The sequence below is a fragment of the Lissotriton helveticus genome, chromosome 3_1 (genome assembly GCF_964261635.1).
Source record: "Lissotriton helveticus chromosome 3_1, aLisHel1.1, whole genome shotgun sequence".
Taxonomy (NCBI): domain Eukaryota; kingdom Metazoa; phylum Chordata; class Amphibia; order Caudata; family Salamandridae; genus Lissotriton; species Lissotriton helveticus.
Genome location: NC_136061.1, coordinates 432,008,333 through 432,030,103, shown reverse-complemented (window position 1 = coordinate 432,030,103; position 21,771 = coordinate 432,008,333). Strand labels below are relative to the sequence as shown.

Below are 21,771 nucleotides of genomic sequence, written 5' to 3'. Positions count from 1 at the left end.
TTCTTATGGATTTAAGGAGGAGTGAGCAGTTTGTTCATGTAACTCACCATTTGGTCTTTCATGAGGTATATTTTCATAGACTGTGGTATATTGTTTGGGGCCGGGTGAAAATGTGTAACTTCCATCAAATGCAGGTTTAGATGAAACTCCAAACTCCAGGTGGTCCTGTGGAGGAAAAGACCCACAATCTTAACAGCAGGAAAATACATAGCACAGTATATTTCGCCAGTAAAAACAACCACAAACTAGCGTTAAGCAATATATTTCTAAGCAATAGTTATAAATGTAAAATGTAAAATGCACAAGTGTACATTTGGCTATTAATTAGCGTTCTAATATTTGGATTCAATAAGAAAACTGGGGACATCAGGAGATGATGCTATGTACTCAGGAGCACACAACGTGGTTGTGGGGAGAAGCCAGGATTAGGATTCGGCTTCCCGATCCTAAAGTAGAATAAAACGTAGCTACTCAGAGGCAGACTTCAAAGATATTATAACAATGCTCAATAAGTATTTGACAGACTGAAACAAATCATCTACAAAGGTATGAATGTTTTTTTTAAGTTATTCCTAAACTGCTGCTGAGGATCGCATCTTTTATACCAAGCTTAAGTGTCGTCTAATGGCGGTGTTAATCTATTCTTGGTAGCAAACAAAATATTGCCTGGTTTTAAAATCATAAATGGCTACTTCTCTTTATCAAATAGTTGCCATGTAGCATTTCTGAGTTTATGTCCTCTACAGAATATGCTTTTTTCAAGCATTTGTGCTCATATGTAAGACAGCTGTAAGCTTTAGCACAAGTGGAGAAGCGTGGCTCAATGGTTAGAGCAGCAGACCCTGATGCAGAGGTCTGGCCCGGGACCAGGGTTCAATTCCCGCCTCGGCGGCTCTTGGACTCAATCTCCCCGGACCTGATCATTCTCACCTCGGTGCCGAGTCTAATCATGGGTCCCACTATGTGACTCTGGGCAATAGCTTGCTTAATCTCCACAACGGCCCCAGCAGCGCTTGGATGCCTGGCTTCACCTTGGGGGTGCCCAGGAGTGGACATCTTACAGGAAAGCCAGGAAGGGTTCCACAGCGGTATGAATACAGCGCTACGAAACCTCTGGGTAGAAGTGCGCTATATAAATACAAACACATTTACATTTACAAGCAGCAACGTTTTCCCTGCCTGGTATCCTTTCACTTGTGGTCACACCTCTTGTATGGTGTGTTCAAAACGGAGGTACTTCAAGCGTATGTAGAACATTATAATAACCCTACGAGCTGCTTTTTTCAAAAAAAGGATACTTTATTCTTATTGATAGTTTTCTAAAAGGAAGTTTTCCCAGGACATTACATGTACCTCAAGAATTGTTCACAGATGTACTCCGATTTGCCTCATTTTGAGGATTTGTTTTACCACTTCTTGATTCGCTTTTAGCTTTTGGAGTTCAGGAGCATAGCTCTCCAAACAAGCACTTGCAAAACCAACAAGTCTCGCTATTAGCACCTATTAGCTTTGCCAATGCTTTTTCTTGAAGCCGTGCAGCATTTGTTAAAAAAATAATAATAACAGACAATGCACTCATGAGGGTGTATATGTCACAACATCCTGCAGCTGCCTCTTTCAGTATGCGTGTGTATATGTGATAACGTATGAGCATACATGCACCACCACCTATGTTGTGCATGCCTACTCAATGGTGCAGGCGTCATTGAATTTTGTTTTTTTATTTAGCTATTAAAGATGAAGGATGCCCCTTACAGCAAAAAAAATGTAACTTGTGTAAAAGTGCATGTTGGAAAGAGGAGAAGCCTGTCACCAAATGTAAGTTGCCAGGGCTCTCCTAAAACAAGTTAATGTAAGTATTTTAAGGGCCGCAAGGAGTGGGGGAGCAAAAAAGGAATGGGTGAAGAGGAACAGGTGGGATAAAACAATGGGGGTTTCAATTAAAGCAAAAGCAAGGGAGAAGGGAGCTACATAGTGCGTATGGGGTAGGGGAAGGTATCTAACACCAGGTACAGCACACGAAGAAAGGGTGTAAGTAGGAGGTTGTAGAGACCAACAAGGAGAGCGGGGACACACAGCATGTGAGGCAGAGAGTTTTGAAAACACATGCAGGGTTCATGGAGTTCTAAAATTAAAATAAAATAAGTGTCCTAAATGTGAGGAGTGGAAGAATACGTGTGAGCCAAACAAGAGTGTGGTAAAACAAGCTAGGCTCCAGGGGAGGAACAAATACAAACTGAGGAAGGGTAGAATCAAGCACATGAAAGTGAAAAAGTCAACCAATGGTAAGTATTGAGGGGGCTCAAAGCCCACTGTAAGTTTTTGGAATGGTCCAAAAGAAGCTTTCGTTTTCAGCCTTCTAAAAGCTGTCTGGCAAGTCAGACCCACAATTAAACATCGGTCAATTGAATCATAGCGTTGTCCATTCCCAGCCCTCTGCCTTTTTCTTTGTGGTCCCTGAGGACTCATCCTTTTCCCCGATTCTTTTCAACCTGTAGGCAACCATGAAGGCCAAACATGCATTCATATTTAACATTTATTCAAGTGATACAGACATATTTCTCTTTGATGAAGACCATTATGTCACAGCACAGAAGCTACTGGATTTATTTGAAAGGAGTGGATACACAAAAGCTAGATCAAATTCAACACTAATGATTCTGAAATCATAATACTTGGCCCTACAACCATGCATTGTCCCACATCTTTCCTTGCACCAAATATCTAGGTTTTCCAACTGTTTTTGGAGTAAATTATGGCACCAGATCCTCTTTATGAACCAAGGAAACCCCACAGTAAGTCATACTTTGCATTGTATCATCGTATAACCTTTGTTATCTCTTCAGCAATATAAAAACTGGACTACTGCTACAGTTTATAACCAGCAGTCACAACCTGCCTTTAATTGAGCAATATCTCTACAGACCCCCGGATATCACTTCTGACCCCAAACCAATGACATCTGTGCCTCCTGCCTTTGAGTAAAATTATCCAACTCATAGTTTGGTGCATCAGACTCCATTCTTCCATCATGAGGCCCCCCTCTTCCTCACACATATAAACCACTACACCACCCATACCATCAGAACACCAAACACAATGTCATGACTCAACAGTCAACTTGGGCATGAAATTAAAAAAAACAGTGACTATGCCTTCATTTTAGGGGCAGTCAATTTACAGAACTCGTTCTTTAGTCCAACCAAGTCACTAGAAGCCATAAAGTCTAACACACAAATGAAAAACCTATCTTTATCAAAGAACATACTTGCCACAGACCTACTAACAACATCTCAAGAAAGACTATTCTGGGTAAATCCTGTGGTATTACTAAGGTCACAACCAGTTTTATATTTATATGTTTTTATCAGTTGTGCATCTTCAAAAAATTGAATGCGTAGCATTCTGTTTAGTTAAAATGCCACATTCCGTAATGGAATCTGGGAGGTCAATTGTATTGGAAAAGGACAGTTGGGTGGAGGCTATGACAGGGCATGCTGCGCTATTGTGCAGTCTCAATTTCTTGCAATAAAGTTTATTTTAAATCACCATCTCCCGAGGTACTAATTATAAGTTGTTTGGCAGCGAGTTTGACTATGAAGGCTGCTTTACAGATGAACCTGTGTCTGTTGACTATGGAGGTAATTTGCATTTGCCAAAGTGTCTTTCACGAGTACATACCTGTAAAGAAGAAGTTTTCTCATGTTCTGTTATGCTGAAGATTTCTGGTGAGATGAGGAAATGTTGCCAGTGATGTTTAGCCATTTAGGGGGTTAGTGCGCAAGGCAACTGGCGTATGAATGCGCATGTGCACCGCCACCAACTTGGAAGTAGATTTGAAACACAAGTGAATGCACAGTGACGCAGTGCTAGGAAAAATCATTGCACCGTTTACTCATACGTGCCACCATCTTTGGTGTATTGGTCAAAGCAGCCTGATGCGTTGCATGCAAGTGTGCTGTTACAATCATGTATGGTAGACACAGCACTTGAGAAGAAAAATGTCTTGAATAAGGTACGTGCATTATGCTGAACTGAAAACAGTGGCATTAATCAGTGATGCGCACACTTTCTTTCTAGCATGTCATGTGATATATATATAACTATATCAGTATATTACGTAGATCTTTTTTGAACACTCGCAACTGTGCACTACTGTATTCATAAGCGACGTGCACACTTTCCTCTTAACACTTCATGATATGTGTACAGCTGCAACTGTGGACAGTATGTAGGTCTGTTTATGATTAGTGTGATGCACACAACAGTACTGTATTCCTCAGTTACATGTACATTGGTTATTTTCCTGTCCTCTTAATACGCAGACCTTATGCTCGAAAAATTGCACATGCCCAAGGAGACATATAAGTTGGCATTGTAGTGGATCTACATTATAACTTAGGCACTTGTTTTAGAGTGGTTTAGCAGTGTTCTATGATGCACTCAGTTACGCCTACGCCGCCTTTTCTGGAAACACCAGGCAATCCACCTATTCCATGGAAGAACGGGTTTGACGCCTTTGAAATTTATTTAGGAGTGATTGAAGTATCAAGTTTTCTTTTGGAGAGAGAAACATTCCTTCTTCTTTATTCAATGGGGTATGTAGGAAGGGCCATGTTTAAACATGTACCGCCCCTTGAATTAAATGAGGTTGATGAAGTTGATGAATTTTCCAAGATTGCAAAGAAGCTTGAACTCAGATTTGATGTTCGGGCTAGTCTGAACATACAATCACAAATTCTTTAAATAAAAAAAGCAAAGACATGGCGAAGATGCTGACACATATTTCGGTGTTGAGGAGATTGATTGCAGATTGTCAATTTGGAGTATTTTTGGAACAGCTGGTGAGAAATCAATTCACTTGCAAGTGCATGAATACGTCTATTCAACAAAAATTACTTTCTATTGGGAATCCATCACTTGAGGAAACCATCAGGACTGCAAAACGTATTAAAACATCTAAAGCATCAGTAAAAGAACTTGAGGACATATCTTCAGAAGCGATTGGGGCGGGTAAGTCAAAAGATGACAATACTGTGAAAGCAGAACATGGTGATAGTAGACCATTCCACAAACAGTCTGATATGTGTTTTAGATGTGGAGGCAGTACACTTGCTAGGAAAACAATGTGTATCCTGCTAAGTGTGTTGCATGTAGTTTTGTAAAAACATTGGCCATTTTGCCAACGTCTGTCAAAGTAGTAAGTGTAGTGGTGGTAGTATACGCAATAGCGACGGTGTGGCAAACATGTCTGAGTCTGACTTTAGTGGCATGGACAAGATTAGTGATGATCTCAAAGACATGATCATGGTAGTAGCAGAGGATGACATTGTGAGTGAGGATCCTTCTGAATGTTTCGCCCTTATATTGATATTGGTGTAGGAGTCAAAAATACTTATATTACTTGTTGATTCTGGTGCAAGAATCAGTACGATCACTCAGGAAGTGTTTAGAGATACATAGAATAACAGACCATTGGCACCACCTGATAAGTCACCTGTTTCTTATGAGGGGTGCAAAATTGAGTTGACTGGTTACTTAGGAGAAGACTGGAATTCAGGAGAAGGAAACTCAATAGCAAAATGCATGTTGCCCGACAATTCTGGGTTGGCTTTTCCAAGGTTTGCATTAAATGGTATTAAGGCCCGATACAAAGGATCAAGTTCCAGACGTTTCCTTCAAAGATATTTATAGAAAACCTGGTGTACCAATATTCTTCAGCATTCTCCATGGAATAAGGTTTTGTCAAAGGGTTCACCCGTATGATTAACGTTAAGGAGGGTTCTATTCCTGTGAAACACAAATTGAGAAGTGTACAGTTTAGCCTTAGAGAAAGATTGGGAAAGGAGCTTTTGTGTTTTTATGAAAAAGGCATTCTTGAACCAATTGAGTCTTTTTTGTGCTTGTTGCAACTTGTGATAGTGCACAAGAGGAATGGTGAACTAAGAGTTTGTGTGCATCTTCAAAGTTTAAATAAGCATATCTGGGTAGACCTAGATAGGGGTTACAAATGGTTTTCGTAGTTAGATTTAACTACAGCCTACTATCAGGTTGTACTTGATCCTGCATCTAGACATTTGGTGGCATTTGAATCTTCTATTGGCAGATTTCAGTATTGTAAACTTCTATTCTGTTTGGTGTCGGATTTCCAGAGAATCATGTTTCAGTTATTCAAAGAAATAGAAGGAGTAGCTGTTTTTTAAGATAATGTTTTAATGTTTGCTGCCAACAGAGAGGTACATGATTTTATTTGGGGAAAGGTTTCAAGCATTATGCAGGAGAATGGTATTGTTTTGATAGTAGACAAGTATCAGTTTTTGAGAGAAATAAGTTGAGTTCTTGGAGCATGTGTCTGAACATGAGAAGTGGAACCAAGAGCTGGATTTGTCAAAGCCATTATTGATGCTCCTTTACCTTCTGATAAAACTGGGCTTAAATCATTCTTCAGCCTTTATGAATATCATTTAAGGTTTTTTGCAGATTATGCATCAAAGATTAAACCCTTAACTGCTTTACTTAAGAAAAATGTTGCTTTTCTTGGGGACAAGTCTTGCAAGGAAGTTTTGAATGGATTAAGTCACAGCTGGTGGGCTCTTAGATTTTAACGCCATTTGATTCAAGTGTGCAATGTACCATCACATTGGATGCACGTCATTTGGGCTCGGTTACACTAGGCTTCTTATGGCTTGAGGGGGTTCTGAAATTGGTTTTGTTGTGGCTGAAAACAAGTTACTTGCGTGTTAGTGGGCCACAAGGAAGTTTCACCCATATATCTGGGGCAATACGTTTGTGATGAGAACTAATCATAGTTCTTTAGCATCCATTCTGTCAGGTGAAAATAATAAAGATCATACACCGAGCATAACTCAGTTTTCAACAGTTGTTGCAGTATGATTGTGATATTTCATGTTTGCCTGGTAATAAAAATGTTAAAGCTGAGTTTTTTGTCCAGCTTTCCAATTTGTGAGCTAGGCAGGGATGTTGTGTTGGATGATGAACCAGAATGTTGTTTCATTTCTGCAATTGATTTGGAGAATATGTGTGCTGCTAGTGAAGCGGAGTAGAGAGAAGAACTAAGCAAAGATGTGTTATTGTCACTTGTTATGGGTTTTGTAAAGAATGGTTGGTCTAAAGAGAAAAATTTGTCTTATCATTTTCATTCTTACGTTGAGGTATCAACAGAGCTTACAGTAGAAGAAGGTATCCTTATGCATGGAGAAACTTTTGTACCTCCTTTTAGCATAAGGAAACAAATTATGTGTGGTGCACATGAAGGTCAACAGGGAAGAACGCTCACCAAACGAAGTGTGCATGAAATATTTTGGTGGCCTGGTATGGACTGTCAGATTGAGGAGGATGTCAGTGACTGTGTTATTTGCAACAGTTGAGAGGATGGTCAGAAAATAAGGAATCCACCTTTGCAATTAATGGAATTTCCATCTAAACCATGGGAAATAGTGGACTTAGATCTTCTTGGGCCTTTCAATTCCATATCATCTCATTCACGGTTTGCATTTGTCCTCATTGATTACTACTCGAAATGGACTAATGTCCATTTTTAGGAGAACCTACTAATCAGAAAAATGTGATTGATTTTGTTGAAAGATGTTTTTTTAAGGGAAGATTTTCCTTCCTTTTTGTTTTCAGACAATGGTGTCTGGTTTCCAAGTGAGGAATTTCAGTCTTTAACCAGCAAGGTGGTATCTGGATCTTAGGAATTCACTTTACTACCCGCAAGCCAATGGGCTAGTGGAATGCATGAATCGCGATTGGGTGAATGTGTTCAGTGAGCTATTGCAAACAAGTGTGTTGTAATAAATGATATATGGTCTATGCTGTGGTTTTACCACACTACTACACATTCCTCTACCAAAGTTTCTCCTTTTGAATTATTGAGAGGACATAATCTATCTTCACAAATCTGCCCAGGATGGATGTCCAAATGGGTGAAATGTGGTGTAGCTGATGATGCTGAAATGATGGTTAGGAAAAATGTGCAGCGCATACAAGGTACAATAAAAAGATCTATTTAGATGAAAGGAAGAGAGTGCATTCACATCATCTTGTAGTGGGTGATATTGTATGACTCACAGTTCCTGTTCACACAAGAAAAGGTGGAATGAACTTTACTGAGCCTATGGTTGTTGATAAAGTGGGTATAATGGACAGAATTAGGGGAATGTAGAGAAGGTGGTGATGGTCAATGACCCTGTTGATAATATGGTGGAGACCAGAGATTGAGAATGGTGGAGCTTTCAGAAATGTTGCTCAAGAGGATGATGATGTTATTTTTGTTACTGCCCATTACGTTCCTCTGGTGGGGTTTTACTTTTATATCTTCTTGCAGAAGTAATTATAGTGGTAATCTGTCCTACGTCTTTTACTAATGTTTTTTCATGTTTCTTTTCCTTTAGAATCGTATTTTCCTTCACTGTTCTTCTTCCATTGGAGACTTACATCCTATTGTGCTATATTTTATTAGGTATGTTTCTTTTGTTTATTTATGTTAATTATTTTTACTCATATTAAGGTCGTTTTATTTTATTTTTAATCGAGTTCTTTGTATGAGAATTGTAATTGTGATATAAATTGTCCAATTATGTTTTCTGAGGAAAAGGCTAATGTAGTATTCCATTTAGTTATGATGTCATGTTTTGTTATTAAATGTGGGGGGGGTCAAATGGACAATTGGCTAGAGGCTGTGACGGGGCAGGCTATGCTACTGAGCGGTCACAATATCTTACAATAAAGTTAATTTTAAATCACCATCTACTGAGGTACTTACTACACAATGTTTCTTAACTTGAAGAGGTGGTGAAATATTTTGGGGTGCTCTGAAAACTCACACAATCATCAAAATATCAAATCTGAATTAAGTTACTCAACAGCAGACACAGAATCTGTGCTATCAGGACTACCCGATGGCAACAGCGTCTCTGATCTCAAAACTCATAAATGGTTTTTATCTGTTTAAATGCAATATATTTTTTTTTAACTTCCAGTGCTTTCACTTCTCCATATGGAAGAATGAACAACAGAGGAAATATATTATGGATCACCTAAAATAGTGTATTTCAAAAAAAGAATAGGTGATACAAGAAACGCACAAAGTTACATTGGAGGATTCAACTCATACAAGATGCACATAAAAAGATCGCCAGCAAAACCTGCCTCTATACGTCTGGGTTTTTGAAGGACATCTCCAAAATACTAAATAAGTAGAATATTAGGCAATATTAGGCAAAAAAGGAGATACATTATAGCATAGTTACAAACATATGTATTGGTTGTCTTTTGTGGAATAGAAACATCTAGAAATTGATCACAATGATGTTCTTGTCAAAACCCTCCGCGATGAGGGCCAGTATTTAACTAATGCAAAGAGTCTGCTGGTAAAAGCAGTGATCAGACTAAATGAAAGTTGCATGTCTATTTAAATTTGAAGATGAATGAACTACACTATACTATGACATTTCTCATCTGAGCCTGTTATTTCAGAAAGAACACACTGAAACATATAGTTGGGCAAATGCTACAAATTCAATAAAGGGCATTACAGTGTTGTGATTGGCTCAGCAGAGCCTGGGTGTTTCAGGTTGCTTCCTGTTCCTGCCGGCGGGAGGCGGAGAGACGCGACTAGGGGGGGCGGCAAGGAGGACACAGCAAGCAGGCAAGTTAAAATATTTTTTTAATTCAACCTCCCCTCAACCCCCACCACTGAGCCGCTGCCTCTCCAGCCTCGATTGGTGCCAGCGGCTGCTGATACGAACCCTAGGTTGGATAGGTATGAGGTTAAATCAAGTGCTCTGCATCAATCTATCCACTGCCGGAACATACGGCATCGCCTTTTTTTTTTTTTACTTCTTCTATAGAGGGTCTCAAGAAAGCTCTATAATCATCTCCATTTGTCTGAGTCTGCTCCCAATCGAAAATCAAGGCTGCAGCAGAATATGCAGTTCAGATCAGTGTGCTCTGAATAAACCAGCAAACACGCAGAAAAAGATCTCTTTTTCCCAACTCTTTGATAAATGACACAATCAATATCCCAACAACTGATCAGTAAGCAGCCTAATTAAAGTACTCAGCTAGTAAAACAGAGCTGTCATGCAGGGCTCCATTAGTGTCCTGCCCAATAAAAAAATAATGGATAGTTTGAAGATATTCACCTCCTAAGATGCCAAGATGCACCAGTAGGAGGGGAGAGGGGATATAAAGGAGGGGGAAGGTGGAAGAACAGGTCGCAAACCACTTTTTCCCAAGCAATTCAGACCTAAATGGGATTAAAATTGAACTTACAGAATATCCTACACAATTAATTTCTGCTTAAAACGAATTTGATTCAATCAAGAATTCATTATATATTCTTTATGAGGAGCTCGTCAAAACGGTTTAGATTACTCATACATCAAAACATCAAATATATATTTTGACCGGGGAATGCAATATTTCTCAAATAGGATCTTTTCTTTTTTCTATGAGACTAGAGTTAAGCATTTCGGTGCTACTGTTAACATCTAATAAAGTTATGAATTTGCGTCAGAGCGAGAGGGAGATATATTCATCAATATCTGCTATTATTATTGAAGTATTGTAGAAATGTGCAGGTGCATCACAATTAAACCATACAAATACAAAATAAAGTGTAAGAAGTCAGGGTCTCTGACAAGTTTTTAGTCCAGGGAAAATAGACTCTGAAACACCCCAGGAGCAACCTATCTTTTGGGTTTAGAACAAACAGGAAATGGGTCACCCATTGGGAGAGGTGTGTAAAACAAAGCAAGAAACCGGAGGCACAAGCAACTGAAACCGAGGGTGGGCTAGAGGCACTACTAAAGAGAATACACAGATTAATGCATTAAGTCCAGCTTGTGGTGAGCAGTGAACAGTGCAGCCCCAGACCAAAGGGGCCTCAAACTAAACAAGATCCAAGCGACCAGTAGAAAACCACAACCACTTCAATTGTGGTCTCCCACTCTTGGGAACCTTTGGCTAAAATCGAGCCTTATGCATTACATCAATATTTCTTTCAGATCCAAGGTCACCATGTATTTTGTTTGTTTTTGAAAGAAGCCAAGTTATGATTGTAGAGTTACATTACCACCATTTATGGCACTAGGAGTATTATTCCACCCTAGTTTTCCTCAGTCCTTTGAATCTAAGCATGTTAAAAAAAATGTGCTCTGGTCTGAGTCACATGGCTGGTCATCATAGATGCTCAACCATTTGTCAAAGATAAATACAGAATCCATAGCTCCTGGCTGTGAGTCATGACTTTCACCTCATGAATGTCATCTTTATGGCGATGGCGAGGGACTCTTGAGTGTTCAACTGACAAGGGAGGAAAATTAGGAGGAAAACTGGAGAAATAAGAGGTGTTTGTTTGGGACAGTATCTGTGTGGTTAAATCTCATATAGATGTTAAGACCTCAGTGTGCGAAATGTACCTACTGAAACTACAGAGAGGCAAGTGTGGCACCCCTTAGGAACAATTAATGATGTCTAGATTGCGAGCCATGCCTCTGTGTCATTCATGTTTACGATTCTGTGTGGTTCTCTTTTTTTAGATACAATACAGCGAAATTTACAGAAAGTTTCAAAAAAGATTTCTACAAGATTATATATATGTGTGTATATATATATGTATATATATATACATATATATATACACATATATGTGTATATATATATATATATATATATATATATATATATACACACACATATATATATATATATACACACATATATATATATACACACATATATATAATCTTGTAGAAATCTTTTTTGAAATGTTCTGTAAATTTCGCTGTATTATATTATATGTATATATATATATGTATATATATACGTATATATTCCAACAAACAAAGTTGCCTGTAAAGGAGACGCCTCTCGACAGGATGTTCTATTGCCCAAATTTCTTTATTGGAGGGGTTGCAACGAGGAAAACAGCAGCCATGTCACCACAAATTAATGTTCAGCCTGACGCGTTTCGTGGTCTATCCACTTTCTCAAAGGCCAAGGAACTGACAGGCAGCAACACAGCAGTTTTTAAGCACCACACCTGATGGAAAAAACCTCCGCCTCCAGGGCGTGACCACTCCCGTGGCCTGATGGTCTTCGTAGTGCCCAGTATTGCTACAGTGAGATGCTGTGTGCTTGCCCCCAATATTAGTTCAATTGAAACACCCCAGTGGGCGGTGGGACATAGTTCGAGTCCCCGCTGACACAACCTTCCCTCAATATGCGGCTCCTGTCCCATTTGCATCGGCGCTTTCACGTCGTCGCTGGAGTGCTGTGAGACCCGCACCGGGGCTCACTCCGTGGCTCAGGCAAGCCGCCTTAATTCCAACAAACAAAGTTGCCTGTAAAGGAGACGCCTCTCGACAGGATGTTCTATTGCCCAAACTACGAAGACCATCAGGCCACGGGAGTGGTGTGGTGCTTAAAAACTGCTGTGTTGCTGCCTGTCAGTTCCTTGGCCTTTGAGAAAGTGGATAGACCACGAAACGCGTCAGGCTGAACATTAATTTGTGGTGACATGGCTGCTGTTTTCCTCGTTGCAACCCCTCCAATAAAGAAATTTATATTATATATATACAGACACACACAAATTAATATATATATATATACACACATTTATATATATTGTAGAAATATTTACTGAAAAGTGTAATTAATATATATATATATATATATATATAAATAATTTTTTTACACTAGCTGCAATAGTGCCAGTTACGTTATAGTTTGCCGTGGCTTTCAGGCATTTATGAGACCGAAGAGACAGAATTCATAAGGGGTAACTGTATAGTATGGGGTAAAAATGTTGTCGAAATGTTCTAGTGATATCATAAACCACAAGGCTGAAGCCAAGTGATTTGCTAATGTCCACAGAACCATGACATGGTAAAATAGACTATTATATATGGTATCCATTATGTATTTTTTATATTATCGGTTTACTTGGGGGCAATTAGCTTAAAAAAGCGTTTTTCTTTAAAGCTCAGCTAATAATGTGCACAAATTGGAATCATAACGTTTATACTGTTTAACTTTCCTGAATATATTGGCAAGAAATCAAAGGGCAATGGAGAGTTTATGGGCTATCACAATGACATCTGTATTTCACAGGCAACTATGAAATATTTCCCATATATCATGGTTCCCAGTGAAATTTCGAAACTGGGGACAATAGGTTGGACTCAACCACATAAGGACAGAAATGATGGTCACAGTCAAGAGTGATTGCCTTGAATTATCTGTCAACCTAGTGAAAGGGACACAGTTCATCAAGAGTAGATGATAACCCTTCGCCAGGATTTTTACTTCTGGAACTTAAGCAGCCAGCTGAACCACTACAGTACAGTTGCAGACTCCCAGTACACATGGTCATTAGAACAATAATACACCAGAGAGGGCTGCCTGAACCAAGCTTATGGACAGGCGTACATAAATTGACACAGGTTAGGTGGCCTTAAGACCCAAACTTCCACTACAAACCACCCTGCAGACCACACGTATCACATGGGTTAGGTTGGAAAGTTACAACACCCACTGCTAACTTTACGGACACCCCGATAAGAATAATCAATAATCTATCTAGGGTGCACCATTGGGTGCTATCTGTGTCTTCACACTGCACTGTCAAGAGCTTTCAAACAATGCAAAATATGACGGATGGGTGGTGTTCAATCTCTGTAAATTGAGCAAGCTTCAGGTGCATACCATGCTCCCTAATGCCTGCCCACTGTCATACAAGGACATGTGAACAGGCCATTAAGCCTTTTATGATCAATGCTCCGATAAACCCCCCTGGCGAGGTTGATTCAGTCTTCATTTCTGAGGTTGATAAAAAATATGTACCATAGACCTGATTAATATATAACAGATGTTCTTCAGGTACATGTAGTCTAGCCAGGTTATGCAGACGTCTGTGTTAAAAGCCTTATTTAATTTCTGTATTGTTGCTCCAGGTCACTAGCACAAACATAGCTTTTTACGAAAGTAGGTCAACGATGACGGTCTGACTGACGCAGTGAACATACACCGAGGATCTAATGCCCCTTGTGAGCAAACCTGCACAGGATTAAATAGGTGGGATTGTGGTCGTGAATGTGCCTCATGGTTGACAAATGTATGTAAATGGGCATCCTTTTATAGACTTTTTACCAACCAGTAGCCATGTTCATGACCACATTCATACAAAGAGGTCAATTTAGCCTTAAGCAGGATCAATCACACGAGGCTGTATTACATTACTATTTTGCTTGTGTACCAGTTGGAAGGGTGTACTACAGTGTATTAGGTAAATACCCTTTCACTCTCCCCTCCTGCCGTTTCCCCTTTTGTTGCATTAGTAAGAAAAAGTGACCTGACAAAATTTGGAAAGTCTCATGTCTATTGTGGGCAATATTAATACAGTACAGAGTTCTGATACCTTTTATTTTCAAAATGCAAGATCTCCTGAAAAAATGGACCATCACCTCGATCTCAGTGGAAGAATTAGTGACCAGATTTATTTGAAGTACTAAACCCGTCTGATCAGTTCAGAGCCATTTCACACCTCAAAAGGGCCAAATAGTATGTGATGGCTGCCAATCTCTGACAGACCCTTTAGTTCACGGTCTCCATCTCCATCCACCTGGACATTTCCTTATGTCTATAGACCTTCAGATCACCTTTATTGACATCCACATCCTACTGATGCATAATAGTTCCTTAGGTTTCCCATTCTGATAGTTCCAATTCAGAATATTGCCTTGGCAGAAAGTTATTGGCAGCCTTGGTAGACTCTCCACCATTTATCACAATGAATGGCTCATCATTGAATCATTATATGAATTGATGATCAGCGTACTCCTATTGTGTCAAGAAAAAACTATTCCAAATTTAAATCAATGATGCGTGCTACCCAGTGATAGGCAGCTAGCCTAGTAGTACAAGTAACCCTGCTGGTGAATGTTCACCAGGATACTGGATACACAGCGTAAAATAGAGGATCAACACTCCACGATTTTATGAACAAAAAGCAGACAATTCAATCAACTGTTTTATGCAAAAGGGTATTGCAGCCGTAACAATAAAACCAAATGAATATCGGAATCTGGTCACATATGTCAAATGATGAATGAAAATGTATGTACTGTGATTCAAACAATAATATACAAAAAATCAGATCTGGTCACATATGTCAAATAATGAATGAAAACGGATGTACTGTGATTCAAACAACAATATACAAAGAAATCAGATCATTTGCAACTCAGCAAAAAATCTAATACATGTTGCGACTAAATTACTCAGCCCAGCTCAGCCCAATGCATTTTGGGATTCTATTAATCCCTTCTTCAGGGGACACTGTGAAAAAAAGTTGAACACATAATCAATATTTGAATGCTCAGTCCTACACATGAAGTTTATGCAAGAAAATTGAATAACGCCCGGTCAAGGCAGAATTAAACTGCAACACCTAAATATGTTTACACTCGGCAATGGAAAGGAAAATCACTCAAGAAGTGAATTAGTGAAAAACTGTTCAAAAGAGATTATGATCAGAAGAAAAAAGCGTGATTGTGATAATTAAACTGGGTGAAATCATCTCAGAATCTACCGGATGAGGACTCGAAAAATTTACTCATTCTCTTTCTGCATCATGGACTGCTCCTGAATCCCTTAAAATCCAACCTGGTACCCAACCACACACTGTTCACCAGTGCAATGTTAGACACACTAATGTGTATAGTTTCGCTTCTTTATTTGCTCTTGAAATTGGAAACACATTTGTGATTTCTGATCTTTGGCGTTATGAGCTGCAAGTTGTCGAAGCTGTGGCTCAAGGTCAGGCAGCACACAATGGCATATCTTTTTCTGAAACCTAAGTGTGGGCTATGATTTGATTAATATTCTAAGATTTATAAAGTGCAGACAGTTGCTTCCAAAGAAGTGTCCAGGCTCTTGAGGTAGACATATGATATTGTAGTACAAGCTGCTTATCACATTAGAAAAAGGGTGTATAACAACCTCTGGCCAACAACGTCCTCTCCGATGGGCAACTGAATTCAGAAGCCTACAGCCAAAGGGTCACACATGTACCTGCTGGTCTAGTCTCCTTGGCTATGCACATTTGACTGTTGCTTTATAATCTTGTCTAGATTGTGGATCTGGGTTAATGATAAAAGGTAAGTGAGATGAGCCAGTATATCCATGTTCCACATTTATCAAGGACCTTTGTATACTCAAGGTCTTAATCTGTGAAACTTTTAACCACCGGCATGTTAGACAGCCAAGGGCAGTATTAAGCATAGTACTCTGTGGATACAACGGCTGCATGAGCCAGCTTTGTGTCTCTCCAGGCACTATGGTGTTACAAAAAGGGCCACAGACGCATGTGCGGCCCCTTTCTACAATACTTCTGTGGCCCAGTGCAAATGAGGGAATCACTTTGCTTCTGCACCTCACCATATTATGGACTTGGGTCCAGAGGAGCACAGACCCTTAGGAGGCACACTATCAGGGTGCCCCCTGAAGGCAGCTCTCTGGAGTGTGGAAAAGTAGTCCTATGGGTCTCCCCGAGATAACACCCTGCAGGTGAGTGCAGTTACTCACTGAACCTGCCTGCAGGGAGATCTCTGTCCCCTCTAAAAAGTACAGTTGGATCTGAACTGTGAAACATTGAGTGGCGTGAAAGCAGCAGGTCCATATTTCACTGAATGTCTTGTCCCCAGGGCAGGTGTGAGTTTGAGGCAGTCTCAGGGCAGCACAATCATGATAATAGTGTGCACTCTCCCAGTCTGTGCCAGGTGCACCTTTCGAAAGGTGTGCCACGGCACAAACAGGGGCAGTGCGCCCTAGGTATAATATGTTTACAACAAGGGGTGGTGAGGGACAGAGTCTCTGAATTAAGCAGAATACTCTCACCCAGTCAAGAGATCAGGGCTAGACCCAACACCGTTTTTTAGCTCATTGCACCATCCCAGTTTCAGAACCTGGCTGTATGCAAATTAGTCTGTCCCTGGCCCAGTGCATCATGGGAACAGGGCAGACCAGACTACAAAAGCCAATTCTTACACTGGGAAGGAAACAAGCTTCCGGGGACCGGTTTCTGGCATTACAGCCGTCTTCGGCCCGGCTTGCTTGAATCCTGATGGTGCAATGAGCAAGGGACTCATGTCTGAGTATACCCTTCCACGCTTAGGGTGGACAAAAATATTTACAACAAGGGGTGGTGAGGGACAGAGTCTCTGAATAAGGCAGAATACTCTCACCCAGTCAAGAGATCAGGGCTAGATCCAACACCGTTTTTTAGCTCATTGCACCATCCCAGTTTCAGAACCTGGCTGTATGCAAATTAGTCTGTCCCTGGCCCAGTGCATCATGGGAACAGGGCAGACCAGACTACAAAAGCCAATTCTTACACTGGGAAGGAAACAAGCTTCCGGGGACCGGTTTCTGGCATTACAGCCGTCTTCGGCCCGGCTTGCTTGAATCCTGATGGTGCAATGAGCAAGGGACTCATGTCTGAGTATACCCTTCCACGCTTAGGGTGGACAAAAATATTTACAACAAGGGGTGGTGAGGGACAGAGTCTCTGAATTAAGCAGAATACTCTCACCCAGTCAAGAGATCAGGGATAGATCCAACACCGTTCGTTTTTTAGCTCATTGCACCATCCCAGTTTCAGAACCTGGCTGTATGCAAATTAGTCTGTCCCTGGCCCAGTGCATCATGGGAACAGGGCAGACCAGACTACAAAAGCCAATTCTTACACTGGGAAGGAAACAAGCTTCCGGGGACCGGTTTCTGGCATTACAGCCGTCTTCGGCCCGGCTTGCTTGAATCCTGATGGTGCAATGAGCAAGGGACTCATGTCTGAGTATACCCTTCCACGCTTAGGGTGGACAAAAATATTTACAACAAGGGGTGGTGAGGGACAGAGTCTCTGAATTAAGCAGAATACTCTCACCCAGTCAAGAGATCAGGGCTAGATCCAACACCGTTTTTTAGCTCATTGCACCATCCCAGTTTCAGAACCTGGCTGTATGCAAATTAGTCTGTCCCTGGCCCAGTGCATCATGGGAACAGGGCAGACCAGACTACAAAAGCCAATTCTTACACTGGGAAGGAAACAAGCTTCCGGGGACCGGTTTCTGGCATTACAGCCGTCTTCGGCCCGGCTTGCTTGAATCCTGATGGTGCAATGAGCAAGGGACTCATGTCTGAGTATACCCTTCCACGCTTAGGGTGGACAAAAATATTTACAACAAGGGGTGGTGAGGGACAGAGTCTCTGAATTAAGCAGAATACTCTCACCCAGTCAAGAGATCAGGGCTAGATCCAACACCGTTTTTTAGCTCATTGCACCATCCCAGTTTCAGAACCTGGCTGTATGCAAATTAGTCTGTCCCTGGCCCAGTGCATCATGGGAACAGGGCAGACCAGACTACAAAAGCCAATTCTTACACTGGGAAGGAAACAAGCTTCCGGGGACCGGTTTCTGGCATTACAGCCGTCTTCGGCCCGGCTTGCTTGAATCCTGATGGTGCAATGAGCAAGGGACTCATGTCTGAGTATACCCTTCCACGCTTAGGGTGGACAAAAATATTTACAACAAGGGGTGGTGAGGGACAGAGTCTCTGAATTAAGCAGAATACTCTCACCCAGTCAAGAGATCAGGGCTAGATCCAACACCGTTTTTTAGCTCATTGCACCATCCCAGTTTCAGAACCTGGCTGTATGCAAATTAGTCTGGTATAATATGGGCTCATGTCTCCAAAGCATACAAGGAACAATGGGGCAGGTTGCAAGGTACGTGGCTGTGGTGGCAGAGGACATGGACTTATTTGCCTTAGAGAGACAACATTCTACTCCCTTCCCATTGCTACAAGGTTCCAAAGTCACAAGCTGGAAGAGGTGGCTGTATGTGAAGACCCCTATCCTCTTCGCTTTTATTTGAATTCCACCAAGGTTCAGGAAATTCTTTTAGAGGGTAGGATCCTCTTGGTAGACTCATTCAGCAAGAGGAGGTTGAGGCTCCCTCTCCTCATCTCGATGACTATGTCTCAGGTGTGGCCTCAGGCTCTATGCCACACACAACACTTTGAGGGACCACACAGCCCTGAGAGGCTTATATATTCCTGTAATAGATGATCAGCTGCCTAAATGGTTCCACCTAGTGACAGACCTGCATGAAGAAGCAGCTAGGGCCATTCAGCATTCAAAGTGATGCTCAGACCCTTGTGTGAGGGTAAACTTCTCACCCTTTCCTGACAACCCACGAGGATCGTACATTGTATACAGCTGTTCATTCAGTTTATACTGCCAAAGTCACTCTTTCCGAAATCATGGTCTATAACGAAGCTTGGGTGAGTTCGCTAGCACTCTGCTTCAATCGTCAGACTTGTTCCAACCCAGGGTCCACTTCCCTGTTTTATTCTGGGAAGTTATACTTGCCCTTAAAATTCTATAAGAACCTCCTACTGATGGCACTGCTGAGATAGCACTCATGTTTCTTTCGGCCAAGGTGTTGCACCCCATGGGGGGACACCATTAGTCACTGTATTGGGCGGTTTTGTCCTCGTTTATACTCACTACCTCATTTTGCCTCTGTACTGGGGGGGGACTATTGGGACTTTTTTTAACTCACATTTCTTTCCAAGTTCGTTTTGTATTTCCACCTTAAGTTAGACACTATAACCCTTCTCTGCTGCAGGAGACTAACTCCGCCTCTAACCATATACTCAGTCCAAAGAGATGGAAATTGAGGTCATTGTCTATTTGAAATAAAAGATTGTCTTTCAAATATCCAACAGTTTTCTGGCCTATTTCATTAGCAGAAAAAGCTCTCCTCTCACATCCTGAGAAGGTGGATTGACTTGGCCAACACTCATTCATCAGTAAAGGCTGGAGAGGCCCTTCGGTTCAGGACCAAGGTTGGTCAACTAAAGAAGGGAGTTGCTTCCAGTGCGGACTGCAAGTGGTTCCAATAAATTACAGTGAATCTTATAAATCTCCTTGGGATAATGAAAACTCTTGTTGGTCGTCTTTGTTATTTCTGCTGTTTTAACATAAGGTTTTGACAGCGGTTTTCTTTTTTAAATAAAAAGAGTTACTTTCCCTAAGGGGAAAATATAGCTTCTGATAGTCCGTATAGGGTAATTCGTCCAAAGGGATTGTGGTTGTTGTCGAAGAGCCCTCAAGACATTCGTTGCCTGCCAGTGGTCCAGCACTGAAGATCCACTGTAGCCACTCCCTAAGACCTAATGATGATCAACTGAAATGAACTCCCAAATAGAGGCCTTGTGGCGTGGATGGGAAGTTCCACTCAATCTATCAATACTTCTGTAGGAGTCTACAGCGGGACCGGAGAAAGAATGTTAGATGCTCCAGGTGAAGTGACATTTTGCACGCTCCCACACCTAGCAACGTGGCCACATATGGTTCTTGTGTGAGCAATCTGGCTCCCTATGCTAGTCGGCTACCTAGCACTGCCATGCAGTATTACTATGTGATGTTTGATTTTACAATACGTCTCTGTAAGATACCTACTTAATGCGTAAGTACCTGCTTGGAGACTGTGTGCACGGTTGGTCAATAGCCTGCACAACAAGATTGCATATACTAACAGTTTTACATATGCATTGCTGGGCTTTGGAATACTGCAGTGCCATAGAGAAACAGCTTGCCCAAACTCTGTAGCTGCCATGGCATTTACATCAAGGAAAAGTTGACATGCAGGCTGTTTGAACTGGAGGCTTTCCTGGGAGCAATGCCCTCTGCGGTACCTTGCAGGGAGCCCAAGGCGCCTAGGAAGATAGTGGAAAGAGACAAAAACTAGCAAATATTCATAGAGCGAGGAGGTGTGTCCGATTACTGTGGGCTGTGACCGGAAACTAGCGAACAGGCTTTGGTAGCACACGAGGAACTAGCCACCGGCCTGGTATGGTAACATGATAACACATCTGACACAAGCGCGTACATTTCCTCTCAGACACGGGGACAGAGCGGAACTTGTGATCCAAGCAAATATAGACTGCAGAAATGCCTTCAGAGGCTGTGGCGCGAGGACACCGGGCACCCGCGGTCAGAGGCGCGCGCGCCTGTCGGCGCTGCCGCAGCTGCTCGCGCCATTCTCTCCGCCATCTAGGGTGGAGGGCCACGCGGGCGGCACATTATTGTGCTTATCAATCATGCTCCGCGCATAAATGCACCTGCGATGCATAACCGATAGCCATAAATAAAGAAAATCGCTCATTAAATTCACAATATTGCAGCCTCCGACTGCAGCATGCTCAGATGGAATTAATCAGTTGCATCACCAGCGGATATTAGTTATGCCAATAGTCTGTAAATATGCCTCATACAGTTATGGCAACACTAAATAAAATAGTCACATAAATTTCCGAATGGAGGAAATTTGCATTAAATATGCGGGATGCATCCGTCCCATCGAGGCAGAGGTTATTTTTCAGGATGTGGAGTTATTGTTTCAGTTTAGCACTCTCTGGGGAAGCCGTCTGCAGAAATAATAGAGACCAATCCGCTGCCGCTCGCCTGGGGAGGGCGCTTTATTGGGGTGAGTGCACCTGCAGCTGGAAGAGTGACGAATGAAAATCAACAGGCTACCTGCAACCAGTTAGAAGCTGTGACACACAACCACAACAACCTATCACGTTTGTCCACACGAAGATCATCACAGACGTTATACACTGTGCCAAAGGCACCATATCAGGCATTTCCAACAGTGATACCCAGGGTCACTGGCGTTAT

At 41.5% G+C, this 21,771-nt stretch overlaps 1 protein-coding gene across 1 annotated transcript in view; it reads right to left on the bottom strand.

Moving 5' to 3' along the window:
* The window catches only part of PARD3B (par-3 family cell polarity regulator beta), a 2,182,026-nt gene that overhangs the window by 1,047,218 nt on the left and 1,113,037 nt on the right, over positions 1-21,771 (bottom strand). The window contains exon 13 of the mRNA XM_078680290.1: positions 48-165. Coding sequence (XP_078536416.1) covers positions 48-165 — 118 coding nt within the window. The remainder of the gene's footprint in view (positions 1-47; positions 166-21,771) is intronic.